This window comes from Triturus cristatus, chromosome 10, assembly GCF_964204655.1.
Source record: "Triturus cristatus chromosome 10, aTriCri1.1, whole genome shotgun sequence".
NCBI classification, from domain to species: domain Eukaryota; kingdom Metazoa; phylum Chordata; class Amphibia; order Caudata; family Salamandridae; genus Triturus; species Triturus cristatus.
This window is the reverse complement of record NC_140593.1, coordinates 967,684,459-967,699,714: the sequence shown is the minus strand read 5'-3', so window position 1 is coordinate 967,699,714 and position 15,256 is coordinate 967,684,459. Positions and strand designations below refer to the sequence as shown.

Below are 15,256 nucleotides of genomic sequence, written 5' to 3'. Positions count from 1 at the left end.
TTGCTACGCGCAAGGTCCAAAGTTTACACTTTGTATCTTCCTTAATAAGAAATTTGATAAAAAATGTAAATCTTGGAAAACGTGCAATAAATGTAACAAAAGGAGGGGGAGGAATTGAACAAAATAAAAAAAAATAACACAATTAAAGTTAATAAAAATATACATTAAACAGGAATGTCTGTTGTGAAAGAGAACTACAAATCAAGTCCAAAAGATTCTACCGCATGTCTTCATCCAAGGACATGCAACACACAGTGAGCCGGGCTACCATATACATCCCTCCAAACACACTTTTTAAAGAGTTTAAATGTGAAGCATATGGGCAAGAGTGGGACAGAGCAGAGGACTCAAAATAATTTCACAGGCCTGCCAACTCATGCAGTCCTGCCGTGTGACACATGCAGTGCTTTAAGTGGAAATATAGAAGTGCAGGTACTCACTATTCAGAGTGCCAGAATTCTCACATGTAATGTATTGCAGCAGTGTTGAGAAGTGTAGGTTCTCTACCTTTCAAATGAAAAAAGTACAGATACTCACTAGTTAGAGTGCCCATTTGCTCCTGAGAAGTACTAATATTCTAACATTAAATGTATTGCAGAAGTACAGGTACTGTCACTTTCAAATTAAAGAAATGCAGGTACTCCCTATTTAGTGTACATGTTTGCTCAAGAGAGGTCCCAGTACTCTTCCATTAAATGTGTTGCATAAGTGCTGAGAAGTGCAGGTATTCTCCCTTTCAAGGTATTCTCCCTTTCAAATTAAAGAAGTGCTGGCACTCACTAGTTAGAGTACCTGTTTGCTCCTGAGAAGTGCCGGTACTCTTCCATTAAATGTAATGAAGAAGTGCTGAGGAGTGCAGATATTCTCCCTTTCAAATTAAAGAAGCGCAGGCACTCACTTGTTAGAGTACCTGTGTGCTCCTGAGAGGTGGAGGTACACTTCCACTAAATGCATTGAAGAAGTGCAGGTACTCTCCCTTTCAAATTAAAGAAGTGCAGGCACTCACTAGTTAGAGAACCTGTTTGCCCAAGAGAAGAACCAGTTCTTTCCCATTAAAGGTATTGTTGCAGTGCTAAGAAGTGCAGGTACTCCCCCTTTCAAATTAAAGAAGCGCAGGCACTCACTAGAGTACCTGTTTGCTCCTGAGAAGTGCCCACACTCTTCCATTAAAAGTATTGAAGAAGCGCTGAGAAGTACAGGTACTCTCCCTTTCAAATGAAAGAAGTGCATGCACTCACGTGTTAGTGTACCTGTTTGCTTAAGGGAAAAAACAGTGCTTTCCCATTAAATGTATTGCAGCAGTGCTGAGAAGTGCAGGTACTCCCCCTTTTAAATTAAAGAAGTGCAGGTACTCTCCCTTTCAAATTAAAGAAGTGCATGCACTCACTTGTTAGAGTACCTGTTTGCTTAAAGTAAAAAACAGTACTTTCCCATTAAATGTATTGTAGCAGTGCTGTGCCGAGAAGTGCAGGTACTCAGGCTCTCAGTAGTTGACACAGAGTTCATTCGCTTAACAGAGGTCCCAAACAAGGTGAGGAGCCACAACCACAAGGTGAGCTGGAAATCCTTGCACTGGATAGGTTTGCAGCTCAGGCATGAACGCTCAGCACAGCTGGGCTCTATTTAAATCCTCCTCGAGGCATGAGAAGCGGGTCCAGATGTTTTAGTTTTTGCTGTGGCGGAGGCCATGTGGACATGTTCAGGCAGTGCAAGGGGGGGTGCGAAGCATCACCTACCATCGGACCCCTCCCTCTCCAAGGCCCTGCCCCCTTTTCCTTGCACCATTCACAAGGTGAAAGTGAATCTTAGGTTGGTACGTCTGATTGCATGACCATAATAAATTCGTTACTTGCGAAGTTCACTTTTTATTGGGTTGATGACATCACACGAGATAAACCAAATTGCATAAACGCAGGGGAGATTAAGACCTTAGTCCAAAAACATGCCCTCTACCTGCCACAGACACAAGTCTCACCTTCAATGTGTTAACATCGGTTAAACACAAATAAATACCACTTTCATAGAAAACTATGGCCACAAACGCAAAGGGTGCCGGGAGAGAGCTTCAATGGTGTTCTATTAAAGGCTTGGTGGAGGGGTGTGAGGGGAAACCCCTAAGAATAGACCGGTAATAGCTGACAAGAAGCAAAAGAAAGATTTTTGCAGGCACATGGAGATATGCAATGCGTACAGACAGGAAACAGACGTTCCAAGTGCTCTCTCCTGATAAACAGTAAAAAAAAAAAAGTTAGTCTTACCTCTTCTCGTCGTCATATTCAAACTTGATCCGGGCATCCTGCTGAAAGAAAACATTCACAGTTCAGATGGGCGGAGCGACAGATGCAGTTTGAAGCAGGCTTGTGCACGAGCTGGGGCTCCCCGAGGACCGGGAGAGAAGTGGGGGGCGGGGCGGGGCGCTGCTGGCTGTCCCAGCATGCCTGGCCAGGACAACGGAAAGGAACCGCGCGGGCCAGCGTTGACACTTCAGGAAAACAAAAACTCTACGCGTGACATTTTCAGGCTTTCCTTCCCCTTTGGTCTCCAGATTCTAATAGCAGATGCTCTTGGGTTTGCAGGATGCAAGATATAAAATTAATTTATTGTGCCAGAAAGCCAGTCTAATTGACTGTGGTCTGTGATTCGAATCCAGGCCCTGCAATACTATATGGAGGTTGCAGGGTCTGATGCCACGTCAGCGGTTCTTAACCTTGTGATTTCTGGGGACCCCAATGAATGACTACTGGACACCGGGGACTCCCACCTAATTACTTTTCTGCACCTGAATCTCAAACCAATGAAGAAAAATACAGAAACAAGTATACATTAAACAAATAAATACATAATTAAATATTTTGTTTAATACATATGAAAAGATAGCAACAATCTCAATTTTAATTCTAATGGAAAGTTGGAGTGTTTCAGAATTTGGATTTATTTTTGAAAGGCAAAGTGATATGATAGTCTCTCGAATATTGCCTTGTCTTTTTTGCTCCTAATACATGTTCTCTCTTTGTCGGTGCATACTAGTGCTTTGCTTGGTGCTACCAGTTGCCAATACTACTGTTTGCTGTATTTGAGTTGCTCCACGCATCAAGCTAAGGATACTGACACGATTTTTAGCTTCTAATTTCAAATTCCTTCACATTTACAGAACCTTTTAAAATATTCAATGTTACATTTATCCTGATTATGTATATGTGATTTATTAATCTGTTAATACTATTGAATTTTTTAAATATTCGCAAACACTGAGTAGGTGTCGCGAAACCTGGGCGTCCATGGACCCCAGGTTAAGAACCATGGGGTTACACCATTAAATCTGTGAGGGTCCCCGTAGAAAACAAACATGCCTTCCTTTTCCAGCATTTGTAACTGCACTCAGCAAGGATAAGATTCCACAAATTCCGATCAATAAGGATATTTCCGTCAATGTTTTATTTGGATATCTCCTTCCAACAAGGTAGCTTACATTGATAAGTACAAAAAAACACATTCCACCAGGGACTGGCTAAGAGAGCGAAACACATATCTGAAATTGAGAAAGTAATTACATTCACAAGCATTTCTTCATTAAACCTGAAATAAAATACAGAAACCAAATCAATTATAGGTCGGTATCGTTTTGCCTCTGATTTAATCTAAATTTGCTCCATGCTCATTAATACACGAGGGTCCCCCAAAGTCCGTTCTACGATCTAATAACTGGATTAACATAGGTGATGAACTGCAAAACCAGTGACAGTTTTTGCCCCTTAGTAGATATAACAAGCATTGGCAAAGCCAATTAGTCTCGCCTATTACACGTATTTGCTTTGTCAAACCTTTTAGCCATGCTTTATAGCATTGCAGCGTCTATGCAGTATAGCTATTAAAAAAACATAATAAGGTCCTTTCCATGTTATTTTGTAAGCGTGTATGGATTCTATATCCATACACGCCTCTACAAAATGATGTGGACATTTTTTTCTTTATATTTTTAATGATCTAACAGGGATCTGCAACTCAAAAAGGAATGTGAAAGCACTGTTTCAAAATGCAGCATGAAAGCGCTAAAAAACATTTGATAAATAAAAAGATGACAAGCTTGTGGGAATGGGTTGGAAAAAAAGCAACACGGTGGGTGTGGGGAGAATCAACACAAGAAAAAGAGAGCGATGTGGACCGTGGAAGGAGGGGGCGGAGAAGAAGTTCACATAAACAAGAGAGTGCAACACGAATGCGGGTGGAGGTCGAGATGCAGATGGGTGAGAGACAGTATCACGGAGAGGGGAGAAAAGTGCTCAGGGGAGTTAGCTGGAAAACAGATGCACTTCCAGCACTATGAAAAATGGGTGGAACAAACACAAGATAGACAAGGTGGGACACAAATAAGAAGCAGGCAAATGGAAGTGACAGTAAAGCCAACTAATGGTAAGCAATGGGTGGGCTGCAAAACTATGTAGGTTCTTGGTAAGCCTAGAGTATGTCTTTCATGTCTTCTGCAACCAGGCTGCTTGAGCTGTCCCATATGCTCGACCTAAAATGGGGAAAGCAGATGCCCATCAGCCCTGGTGTGGGAAGCCTGAAGAAGCTACTGAGTCTGCAGGACTGCCCACACCAGACAGATTTAAATCCGATGAAATAAGGATTTAATTTCTAAGTTACAAACCTCACACGTTCTTAACTTAGGCTGAAGTTAAGCCCATCTGAATACCTCCCTAAACAAACTGAAGCACACCTTTAAGTAAAATCTGTGAAGATTAGAGGAAATACACCAGCCCAGATAGGCAATAAAGATGAGGAATTTACTCTCTAAAAATGGCTGGCGTGAACTGAAGCATGATAAATCCCTTGTGAATTGGGCCTATTATTATTATCAAGAGGAATGGTACATAAGGAGGTGAATAAGAGATTTGTAAAATCAATTCAAACTTTATTTGATTATAAAATATCATAAAAGTTGCAAATACAATTAAAGATCTATGAAGACATAATTGAATTGCAAACATGCACTGCCGATTTTAAAAAGGAACCCAACGCATAACAAACAGCAGCTCAGACAGCAATTGCAAAAAACATAGCACAGGTCTGGAATTGATAACATTGAAATTCTTAAGCACAGGTACTAAAATCTATTTTAGCAAAGAGAAGATAAAATTGACAGAAAAAGATAAAGTGTAAAAGAAATTGAACAGATCTCTCATCGCCAGGGCAGAAGCCTATATTTTCATATTGACCTAGTGGGAAACACAGAAATTGGCAAACAGCACCATTGCTGAACCTGACCATAAGCGATCTTTCTCATAAATTTCAAGTTAACAGGAGATATGGCTAAATGCTGTTGCAGATTTGGAGTATGGCATATTGCCTTAAGATTGGCTTAGCTAATTCGGTTGATTCTCTGTCCAGACATCTAAGCTCCATAAAAAAGTTTTTAGCCCATGCTTTTCTATCCAATGTGGATTATTAAATACCTCTCTACCAAAGTCGCTTGTTAACGAATGTACGCAAGATAGCCAAGGAATAGCCATACATTTGTCACTTGTTAAACAATCTGAAATAACCCTTTGGTTTAATTTAGCTTTAGGATTTGTCCAAATGGAGATCAAGAGTATAAGTGGGGCTGATTTTATCGTATCTTTTAAATAACTTAGGCCTATCTCCTTGTGGCAAAAATAGTAGGGGCAACTTAATGGTATACCAAGCCAGCAGAGACGGAATCTGTTCTCTTCCAATTGCAAGGCTGGACGTGTGGTATAGCTCCAGACCTAAGCACCAAAAGTAGCAATGGGTACACATTGGACGTTATAAATTAGCAGAAGTCACTCGATTGGCTTACTGACTATATTGGAAGCAATTTTAAAAAGAAGCCCTATTGATTGACAAATCTTAAGGCGTCTTGCTAAGACACAAGGAAGCCATGTGGATGAGATGTCAAACACCAACCCCAAGGTCGTGAAACTCTGGGATACTACCTAAGGCTGTATAATTGAGAGGAATTGAACACAACCTTGAGGGTTTTTGCACTGCAGGCCAAAATATAAGAGTTTGAGAGATTTATGCTGAGACCAAGATCACAAAAAAAAACCTTGCAAATACCAGGAGTTTAAGATTTTTCACTGTTCTAGCCAGAATAACGGTGACGTAGGCATATACCACCATGGGTAGTGCCCTTCAGCATATAAAAGGTACATTTTAACCTCAACCAGCTAAGACTGAACAAAGTCTGTTAACGTACAAGATGGATAAGAGCGGGGAAGAACACAGCCTTGCCGGACTCCTCTCATCAAGCCCACAGGCCCAGAGAACTCACCATTGCTGCCAAAGCGAATATTTGCCGTCAGATTGGGGTGTAAAATGGCCAAGAAGTCCACAAATGGTGGATTGAGTCCTAGTTCAAACAGATTTCTCCAGAGCTTTGAGAGTTCAACGCAATCAAAAGCGCTGGATAAATCCATACAAGCCACGTACAGATAATTAGATGCAAATGAGGGTATTGTTCCACTGTGCCTAGCCCCTCCAGGAAACCATATAGTGTGTCACACAGGATTTAATTTCCCTTGGCCCAATCCATGATTCTGCTTTGCAGTAGTCTGCAAGGTACCTTTACCATGGAGTCTATCAAGGAGATAGGCCTATTGCACCGAGGGTCAGATCTTTCACCTTTATTAAATATTGGGACAATGATCGGATTAGTCCAAGAATTGGGTAGGCCGAATTTGCCCTCACAGTTTAGGACAATAGTAAGTAAAGGGGGCCCGGAGATACATTTTAGCCTCATACAAGCCCATAGGGACTCCGTCAGGGAGCGGAGCTTTGCCAGACGAGCCGAGTATTAGTAGCAATTTGGCCACCATTACAAAGCTGCAGGGTTTTGGTACATGGAATACGGAGGGGATGGAATCTCAGATTTCGGATGGCATTCCCCCTCAAATAACAGCGAATGCACTTTTAGTCTCCTGAATGGGAATAAGACATGACCACATGGACCCAGGAGTAGAGTCCCTTTCTGCTGGTTCTCACCGCTTTCAGGGTCAAAAAACTCCTGCCTCCTCCCACTAAAATACAGAACAGAACCTCCACTGTGAAGGATACCAAAGGTGTATTTATGTTATTGTACTGGAAGCGGTATAGCGCTTCATTCATCTGAAGAAGGGCAGAAGCGCTTTAGTGGCGGGGTAGAATGCTACACCCTGGTGGGGGGCAGTGCCGTCTTAACGCATGGGCACGCTGGGCAGTTTCCCGGGGGACCACGAGCATAGGGGCCCTATGCAGACCAGAATTTAACACTAATTTTCCATTAAACATTTTTATTTGTGTGAGTGGTTGTGTAGGCAGGGCCCAGTGCACTGCTTTGCCCGGGGGCCTATAATGCTGCTAAGACGGCTTGCTAGGGGGAGGGGTGTACTTAGTGGCAAGGGTGTTGAATTGCAGTGTGGGCCAAGCGGGAAGCGTTATGGTGCTGTGTGTGACTGACCTAAGTGCTCTTATTCAGTAAAAAGTACACATAGCTTAGCAGAAGTCAGGAGGTGAATGGTGGCTGTTAAAGCTCCAGTGTCTGCACAATTCACACTTCTCTGTGAAATTTCCAGAAGAGCTTGAATCCTTTTTCCAGGACAAGGAGCCCCTTCCTGAAAATGGCACTCTGTTGATACAAGTTAAAACAAAATAGCATCTTGCATCCAATTTAGTGTCTCAGTTTTTTTTTTTTTTACAAAGACTCCTTAGTTGAAATACAGGCTGGGGAATACAAGAAAAACAAAAATCAGAGTATCAAAACCATTCCAATGAAGGACCTGGTAAAATGGCGTACCACAATGGTTGATATTCACAAGTCTTAGGAACCAAGGCCGTGTTTTCCTTTCTAGTTTTTATTCTTAAACTATTTTTGATCGTTCGTGAGCATTTTTAATAAAAGTGGGCATCAAAACTTTTAAAACTAATTTTTAATGCATTTAATCATTATTGCGTTCAGGGAAACCAAAATAAGCTGAGCCAAAGATGTTCAAAAGACCACAGACTGCAGGAGGCTGTGACTACAATGAGGCCATGTTGATATGGTGAGGTCATGACAGCCCATCCTGCTCTGAAAGCAGCTGGTTAGCCTGTATCCTACGGGGGAAATCACAGTGGCAGTATGGCCACCTGGATTTCTTTCAATTTTTTTAAAAGAATTTGTTATCTATGTATTTGCGAAATTCCCATAAGTTCCGTTGGCGTAATTTCGGAAAAATTAAGCAATATTATGCAAAATGTAAACCTGGTATTTTGTAAAAACCTCTTTCTCCTATCCAAATTGATGCAAGGATGAAACTTTGCAGTCAAAAACAACATAAAGCAAAAAACACAGGTGCAGCGGAGAAGAGGCACTTGTGTTCTGCTCTGTCCGTTTGTGTTGGTCTGGTGTTTTGGCGAAAATATTTTTATCCCAGCGAATCCCAAATATGTCCTGTTGGTGAAATGGTGTAAAGTCATGGAAAAAACATGGGGGCATATTCTCAAGGCCTTATCGTCGATTTATCGGCACTTTAGCGCAGCAAAAGTGGCTATAGATTTTTCGCACCATTCGCAAGCTGGTGCAAACTGCCTATATTGCCAGTTTCTCAGCGATAGCTACCGCAGAAAACATCGCCATGGATGAGAGCGTCAACTAACGCTAATGAGATGCAGAGTAGGCATTCCCATGCAAAAATTCACGAAAACCCCACTTCGCGAAATTCCCAATGACCAGCCAGACCGGCGATGAAATACAAAAACAGGTGATAAGGCACGTTAGAAGCAGGAATTTAACACCTGCATTTTACTGGGTGTAAAGCAGGATGACAACCTGAAGTATGAAAGAGAGCCGAGTCCAGAGCCACATCTTAAGACCAACACATGTCATGGAGCTACTGATCATGCAGCTTGGAGACCCAAGAGGGCCACAACACCCACCGCCACCACCCCTAGCCCCCCCCCCCCCCCCCGGACTAACACCTCCGTAATGAGGATCTAGTTTTCCTAGGGACTGAAAGGCGGGTTCCTCTTCTTCTCCTTGCTCTTCCCTGACCCCGAGGTCCCAGGCTGGTCCTCCGTGGGGCTTGTGGGGTTCTGGTTGTCCACTGTACTTGCTCCAGCTACCTCGAAGGGGCTTCGCAGTTGTTTGTGTTTTGTTGGTGTTTTTGGTTGCCGCTTTTATAGTGATTTTTCCAGCCTGACTTGTGGGACTTGCAGGCCTGGCGCTGCTTATCGCTGGATTTTTTATCGCGGTTGGGCTCATCGCAACTTTTTTAACGTTCGAGGTGAGATTTTTATCGCCGTCCCGGTAGTGTTATCGCGGACATTTGACTCGTTATTGGGAGACAATTGCATGTTACCGCCGTGTTGAGAATATGACGTTAACACAGAGTTATTTTCCCGCGATAGACGGCGATATGAAAACTTGTGTTAACCTATTTTGGCGATGATTATCATGCGTTCTTGAGAATATGCCCCCAAGTGTGAAATGTCAGAAGTTACTCGAATTACACCGATGTAATTAAAATGTCACCAGGACTTATATTCACACTTACAGACTACTCCGACAAATAGTAAGTTAGTGAATATTATATTATGCATGTTCTCCTCATGGAAAAAAATTGGAGATCATTCTCTGAGTTTTAAACTTGTTCAGAGGAAGCTCACTGCAAGTGTGCACAGTCATTCACTGCTGTCATTTTAGCAAGAAATGGCTAATTTTATTTAGGCCTCCCGTTTTATGGTATTTATTTTTTAAACACTTCGGTCTGCATTTATCCATATTTATTTTATGGCTATCTTTTTTGGTATTTATCCATATTTATTTTGTCTTTTAAGAATAAAGAGAGTGGTAACATGGTATATTTCTACATTTATTTAACTGAAAAAATGTGCTCATACTTTTATGCCTGTTGCGTTGTAGCAAATTAAGCAGCCAATAAAGCAAAAACCTACACCCACATTATATACAAATATATATTAACATATACAAGTATTTAAGGAAATATTATCCTGGTTTTTAACTCCCCATGCTGTCTACCTGCTCCAATGTTTTGTCTTTGAATTCATTAAGGACAGCTTCAGAAGTGACTCACAAGAAGCACAATTTTCAGTATTTTTATGCTTTTGAAATAAATACAGACATGAAACCCATTGCTTTCTGTCTGTATTTACCTGTAAAAATCAGCAAAAACGGAAAACAGGGACCCTTAATGTTATTTCAAGCCAAGTACTAGGCTGTATGTGGGACTGCGTTTCCCATCTATGTAGCCAGTGCCTACTTGGTAAATAAGTAAATAAATAAACCGTTCAGTTCAGGGGCCAAGTTCCTCTTGGGAGACAGCCGCCCTCACTGGTGCCGAATCTTGGGTTTGTCAAATACCAAGGCCGACAAGTTTTGAGTCAACCTCCTGTCTCTTTTTCCCACCACCCTTCGCTCCAGTCTCTTTATGTCATTCGTATATTTTCCCTTTCCGCCCTGCTTTCTTCCTGTTATCACTGTTTTTCTATCTTTCGTTGCTTTCTTCATTCACCCCTTTTTTCCTGTCTCTCCCTTTCAGTGGGTCAAAGTCTGATCATGAAAAATAAGTCCCTTTCCCCAAAGCTGAATGCCAGTGCCAAGCACCTGTAACTGCAAGTACAAATTAAGCACAGGGCAAAGCGTACCCTCTGTACATTGGAGGGTGGGTTTTCAACTTAAACCCAGGATAGGTTCATTCATGCCAGATTTTCTGGGTTACCACTGACACATTCATATTAATTGCCTGAATTTTCGTCTTGCAGTGATATCTTGTAAATCAGGCGTGCAGTTGCCCCAGGGTTACTGGACACCACTGCTGGAGAGTTCCAGCCATTGCCTGCCAACTGGGCATCAGGGTGAGACTGGGAGCGCAGGACCACAAAACAAAGCCAAGGATAGGAATTCCTACTGTGATTGGCCACATCAGGAGTACTGGAACACTTCTGATTGGGCATGGAACCGTGTACCAAACCCTCAAGCCACGCCTTTTTTGTTAGTAATATTGACCGTGTGTTTACAACAACTGGGGTCAGCCCAATTTCAGACATAAAGTTGCTGGGACAAAAAATAACGGAAAGCAAGAAGTGATGAGGGCAAAGTAGCCCATAGAAGAGAGGAGGGAAGCAGAAGGATGGGGCAATACTGGGTCGGAATCAAAAGACTTCCAAATGATAAACTGTTGGCATACAATCACAGTACAGCAAAGACTGAAATAAACCCAAGAACCATCGCCCAACAGAGGCACCCTAAGATCTCGGATACAAACTAACCGCTGCTGTTATGTAAAACTGGCAGGTTTATTAAAGGGCTATAAGAATTTCCCCTGCTCTACTGAACAACTCAGTGGAAAATCTCAGGACACATGCTTCAGAGTTTAGATATAGGGTCGAAGGCCCAAAATCAATCACCACCATAGGGAAACTTTACCAACAAACCACAAGAGCCATCTTTCCCATGGCTGCCCACACAGGTCCTCTGCTTGGAAAACCCGCATATCGTAGTCTTAAATCTGCACCCCCTGACCCTTAAGTACCTAAAAGCACCAAGAGGCAAAGGAATTGGTAAACGCTGCACTAAGCAAAACCTTTTAACATAAATGAAATGGGCCTTACCTACTTAAACAAGCATTGGCACAGCCAATAGTTCTCGGCAATGTGAGAGCTACGGGCTTTGTGATGACAATGTCTTTCAGCCATGTTGTGTTGCTGCACAGATGCTGTTCAGCATGGCTGAAAGTAATGGAAACAAGCATTGGCATAGCCAATAGGTCTCGCTTTTGGGACCTTATAAGTGTTTAGCCATGCAACAGTTGCATAACTAAATACTTATAAGGTCCCAAAAGCGAGACCTATTGGCTATGCAAAGCGATCACACATCAAAGCGGCCGCGAAAGTGAAAGTAATCGCGGTAAAGCACGGCGCACGCGCACATGCACTGTAGCTCTAGGCTGGCCTGGTAGCACTTTTTGGAGCCCTCTCAATAAGTCTTGCCAGACCAGCGCATGCGCTGGGTCAGGTGAGAGCTAAAAAGTGTTACGATGCAGCCATTTCTGGCTGCGTCTTAGCCTTTTTTTAAGCAGGGGAGGCAGGATAATTTACACAAAATGAAGGTGGCAAGCAAAACAATACAGGTTGGAGGGAAGGTGGGGAGATGGTAAAAAAGTGCTATGATGCAGCCAGCAGTGTCCTCGTAATAGCACTTTGTTTTGTTATGGTGGGTGGGACAACAGGAGTGGGGGCCAACACACTGAAAATGGGTGGGAGGGAAGAAGCCAACAAGAAAAACGGAGGGAGGCAGCAGACGGACACGGGAAAAGGTTAACACGAGTGAGGGTGGGGAGGGTAGAGAAGAAACGGATGGGGGCAGGGGGTGGGAAATAAAATAGGCAACATGGTAGGGGGCGGGTGGGAGGGAAAAAACAACGGGGATGAGTGGGAGAGGAAATGAAGCAACAGGGATAGGGTGGGTGGGTGCGTGAGTTTGAGGGAAAAGCAGTAACAGGCTTTTCTAGAAGCAACATGGATGGGGTGGGTTGGAGGGAGGGAAAAGAAGAAAAGGATGGGGTGAGTGGGAGGGAAAAGAAGAAACAGGAATGGAGTAGGTGGGAAGGAAGAGAAGTAACATGGGATTGGTGGGTGGAAGGGAAAAGAATAAACAGGGATGGGGTGGGTAAAAGAAAAAACAGGGATGGGGTTAGTGGGAGGGAAAAGAAGCAACAGGGATGGGGGTGGGAGGGAAAAGAAACAGCAGGGATGGGGTGGGTGTTAGGAAAAATTAGCAACAGGGATGGGAGGGAAAAGGAAAACATAGACAGGGATATGGGAGATGGCCTGAAAACTCAAGCACTCACATGGAGTGCTTGAACCCAAAAAAAGAAATGGCACCAGAAATCGGAGCAGTGGACGGACACAAGTACTTGTCCATGCTCCTGGGGAGGGCCAAATGCAACAAGAGGACAGGATGCATGCATGCCATGAAGAATAGGAACAAAGCAAATGGGAGCAAAGCTGAAGCAAACCAGTGGTAACTCTGTAACTCAGCTGTAAACAAAATTTCTCAAAGAGACAGGACATGCGCTGACTAGCCGAGACCTAAAAAACATTTTTCTACAACAAGCCTTTTATCTACCGGGAAAGAGGAGCCCATAATTGTAGGAGTGCCAGTGAGTGTCTGCTGCCATGTCTCAATGTTTCAGAGGTGAAACTGCCATGGAGACAAATGCTGTTTGCATGACGCTGGAACAAAGGGTATGCTCTAGGAGCAAGTGCTTTCCCACACCTATACCTGCCTCACTGTGAAACCATTAAAGAGGCAACTACTTGAAGGGGAGTTCACTACGGAAAGACCTGGTGGTGAACATGCCAGCCGCCAGATGCTGCAAACTGCAGCATCTGGGGTTAAGTATGTTTCTTTTGCACAGAGTTTAGAATACCTTTACAACATGTCCTACAAAGGGCCCTTGAAATTGGACTTTTATGTCCAGCTCTCTGCATTGTTACCAACTCTGTAAAACATGGGTATCCAATAAGTAGCTTAGGAGCTACTGGTAGCTCACCAACTCCCTTGAAGTAGCTCCCCAAAGTGAAGCTCAGTCCAATACATCATTCAGAGGGTTTATTTACAGTACCAAAGACTGTACTGATCACCTCAAGACCCTTCGAGTGACAGTCAGCCAAACCAATGGCATGGCCTCAAGTTAACACACAAACACACCCTGTGTGGGCCTACGAGGACTGCCACATGACCATCTGTATCCATTCTCAATCTAGCAAACTCACGAGTAGATTGGACCTGTTGGAAGCCCCACTCAATCATTCACACTTTGTGTAGAAACATTGGGCCAGGAAAAAAGAGTGATAGCATTAACCAGAACAGAAGCCAAAAAAGAGACACACAAGTGTGGGACAGCAGGGGCCAGAGAGACAGTGTGTGGTGTGGGTGCATGATGAGCCCACGACCTGCAGCGAGCAGGGGCTAAAACCAGAATTGAGATCCACTTCGAACAACTCTTTGTGTGAGTATGCATATGAGCACATTTATGTGTGTCTCTGTGTGTTTGGCATTGTGTGTCTCCCTTAGAAAAAGTTTGCTACCTGGAAGCTATGTCTTGTGTCAAGGGCCACAAAAAGTTTATGGGGTCTTCTCTAGCACAATTGTGTCCATTCTTGGCATAGTAGTGGCCCTTGCATAATAATTGTCAAAATTGACATATTCTGAGCAGTCTTGTTCTACTTGTGCATACTGGCAGACACATGTGGCATATTGTGAGCATGACTAACTTAATTTTGACAACCCTGGCATAATAATGGCCTTGTGTGACTTATTGTGAGCATCCTGGCCATTATGGTGCCCAGTGCTGGCACAATGATGCCTCTGGTATAACAGTGACCGTTACTGCCATATTAAAGGCATCCTTGTCATTATGGCAAGCACCCATGATATTTTATGCTAAAACCCGCACATCGGAAGCAGATATGATGTATTTGAACATGTGAGTACATGATGAACATGGTAAGTTGATGTTTGGGAACTGTGTATTAATTAAAAATAAAAACTGGTATTTTAAAGGCTAAAATGTTGTTTCCTTCAGAAAAGAAATTTGGGAAATTGAGTTTGTTTGCCCAAGAATTGAAGAGGTATTTGATAGAAAAATATGTTGATTTTCAGAAACTGATATGCTGACGAAGACTCAATGGTTGCATTTCCAAGCTACTAGTTGAATGGTCATGCAAGCTGAGCTGGGGTTCGTGGTACTGTGGTTATGTCCTTTATGCCAACGGCACCTGCACATGCTTCTTTGGCTGTTATTTCATTAGTCACGTGGAGGCATTTCATACTGATAACACTTTACCCGGCATTTCTGCTGGAATGTTTTGGTGGTCACTAGGTTTTTGCAAATGGATGTGGACACTATATTACTGTGATAAAATCTTTTAGAAGCTCAGGGTGATTTTCCTTGGGCAGAAGTAGCTCTCAGTACAGAAAAGGTTGGAGACCCCTGCTTTAAAATATATATAGAGAGAGCAGCCTTTGGCACCACCCAGAAGAGTATTACTCACTCATGTCATGTTATTTGGTGTATCATTACAACTTTCAGGAAGTGCTTCTACCTGAATCCATTAGGAACCATTTTACATCTCAAAAGTACACTCAATCATCATGTAGTTTATTACAATTACTTCTTTATCTACTATATGCAGAAAACAATGCTGTTTTTGCTACTTTTCCCCAGGCAAAAAGGGAAAAACAGCATTTATGAAT

The 15,256-nt window shown here is 42.9% G+C and overlaps 1 protein-coding gene across 3 annotated transcripts in view; it reads right to left on the bottom strand.

Annotated features, from left to right (window-relative positions):
* Nucleotides 1-15,256, bottom strand: part of LOC146796342 (mitogen-activated protein kinase kinase kinase 3-like) — a 436,047-nt gene that overhangs the window by 122,329 nt on the left and 298,462 nt on the right. For 2 of the 3 annotated variants that reach the window (XM_085628867.1, XM_085628866.1), the window contains exon 4: nt 2,259-2,299. In XM_085628867.1, coding sequence (XP_085484993.1) covers nt 2,259-2,299 — 41 coding nt within the window. The remainder of the gene's footprint in view (nt 1-2,258; nt 2,300-15,256) is intronic. The other variant, XM_085628865.1, reaches the window with a different exon arrangement.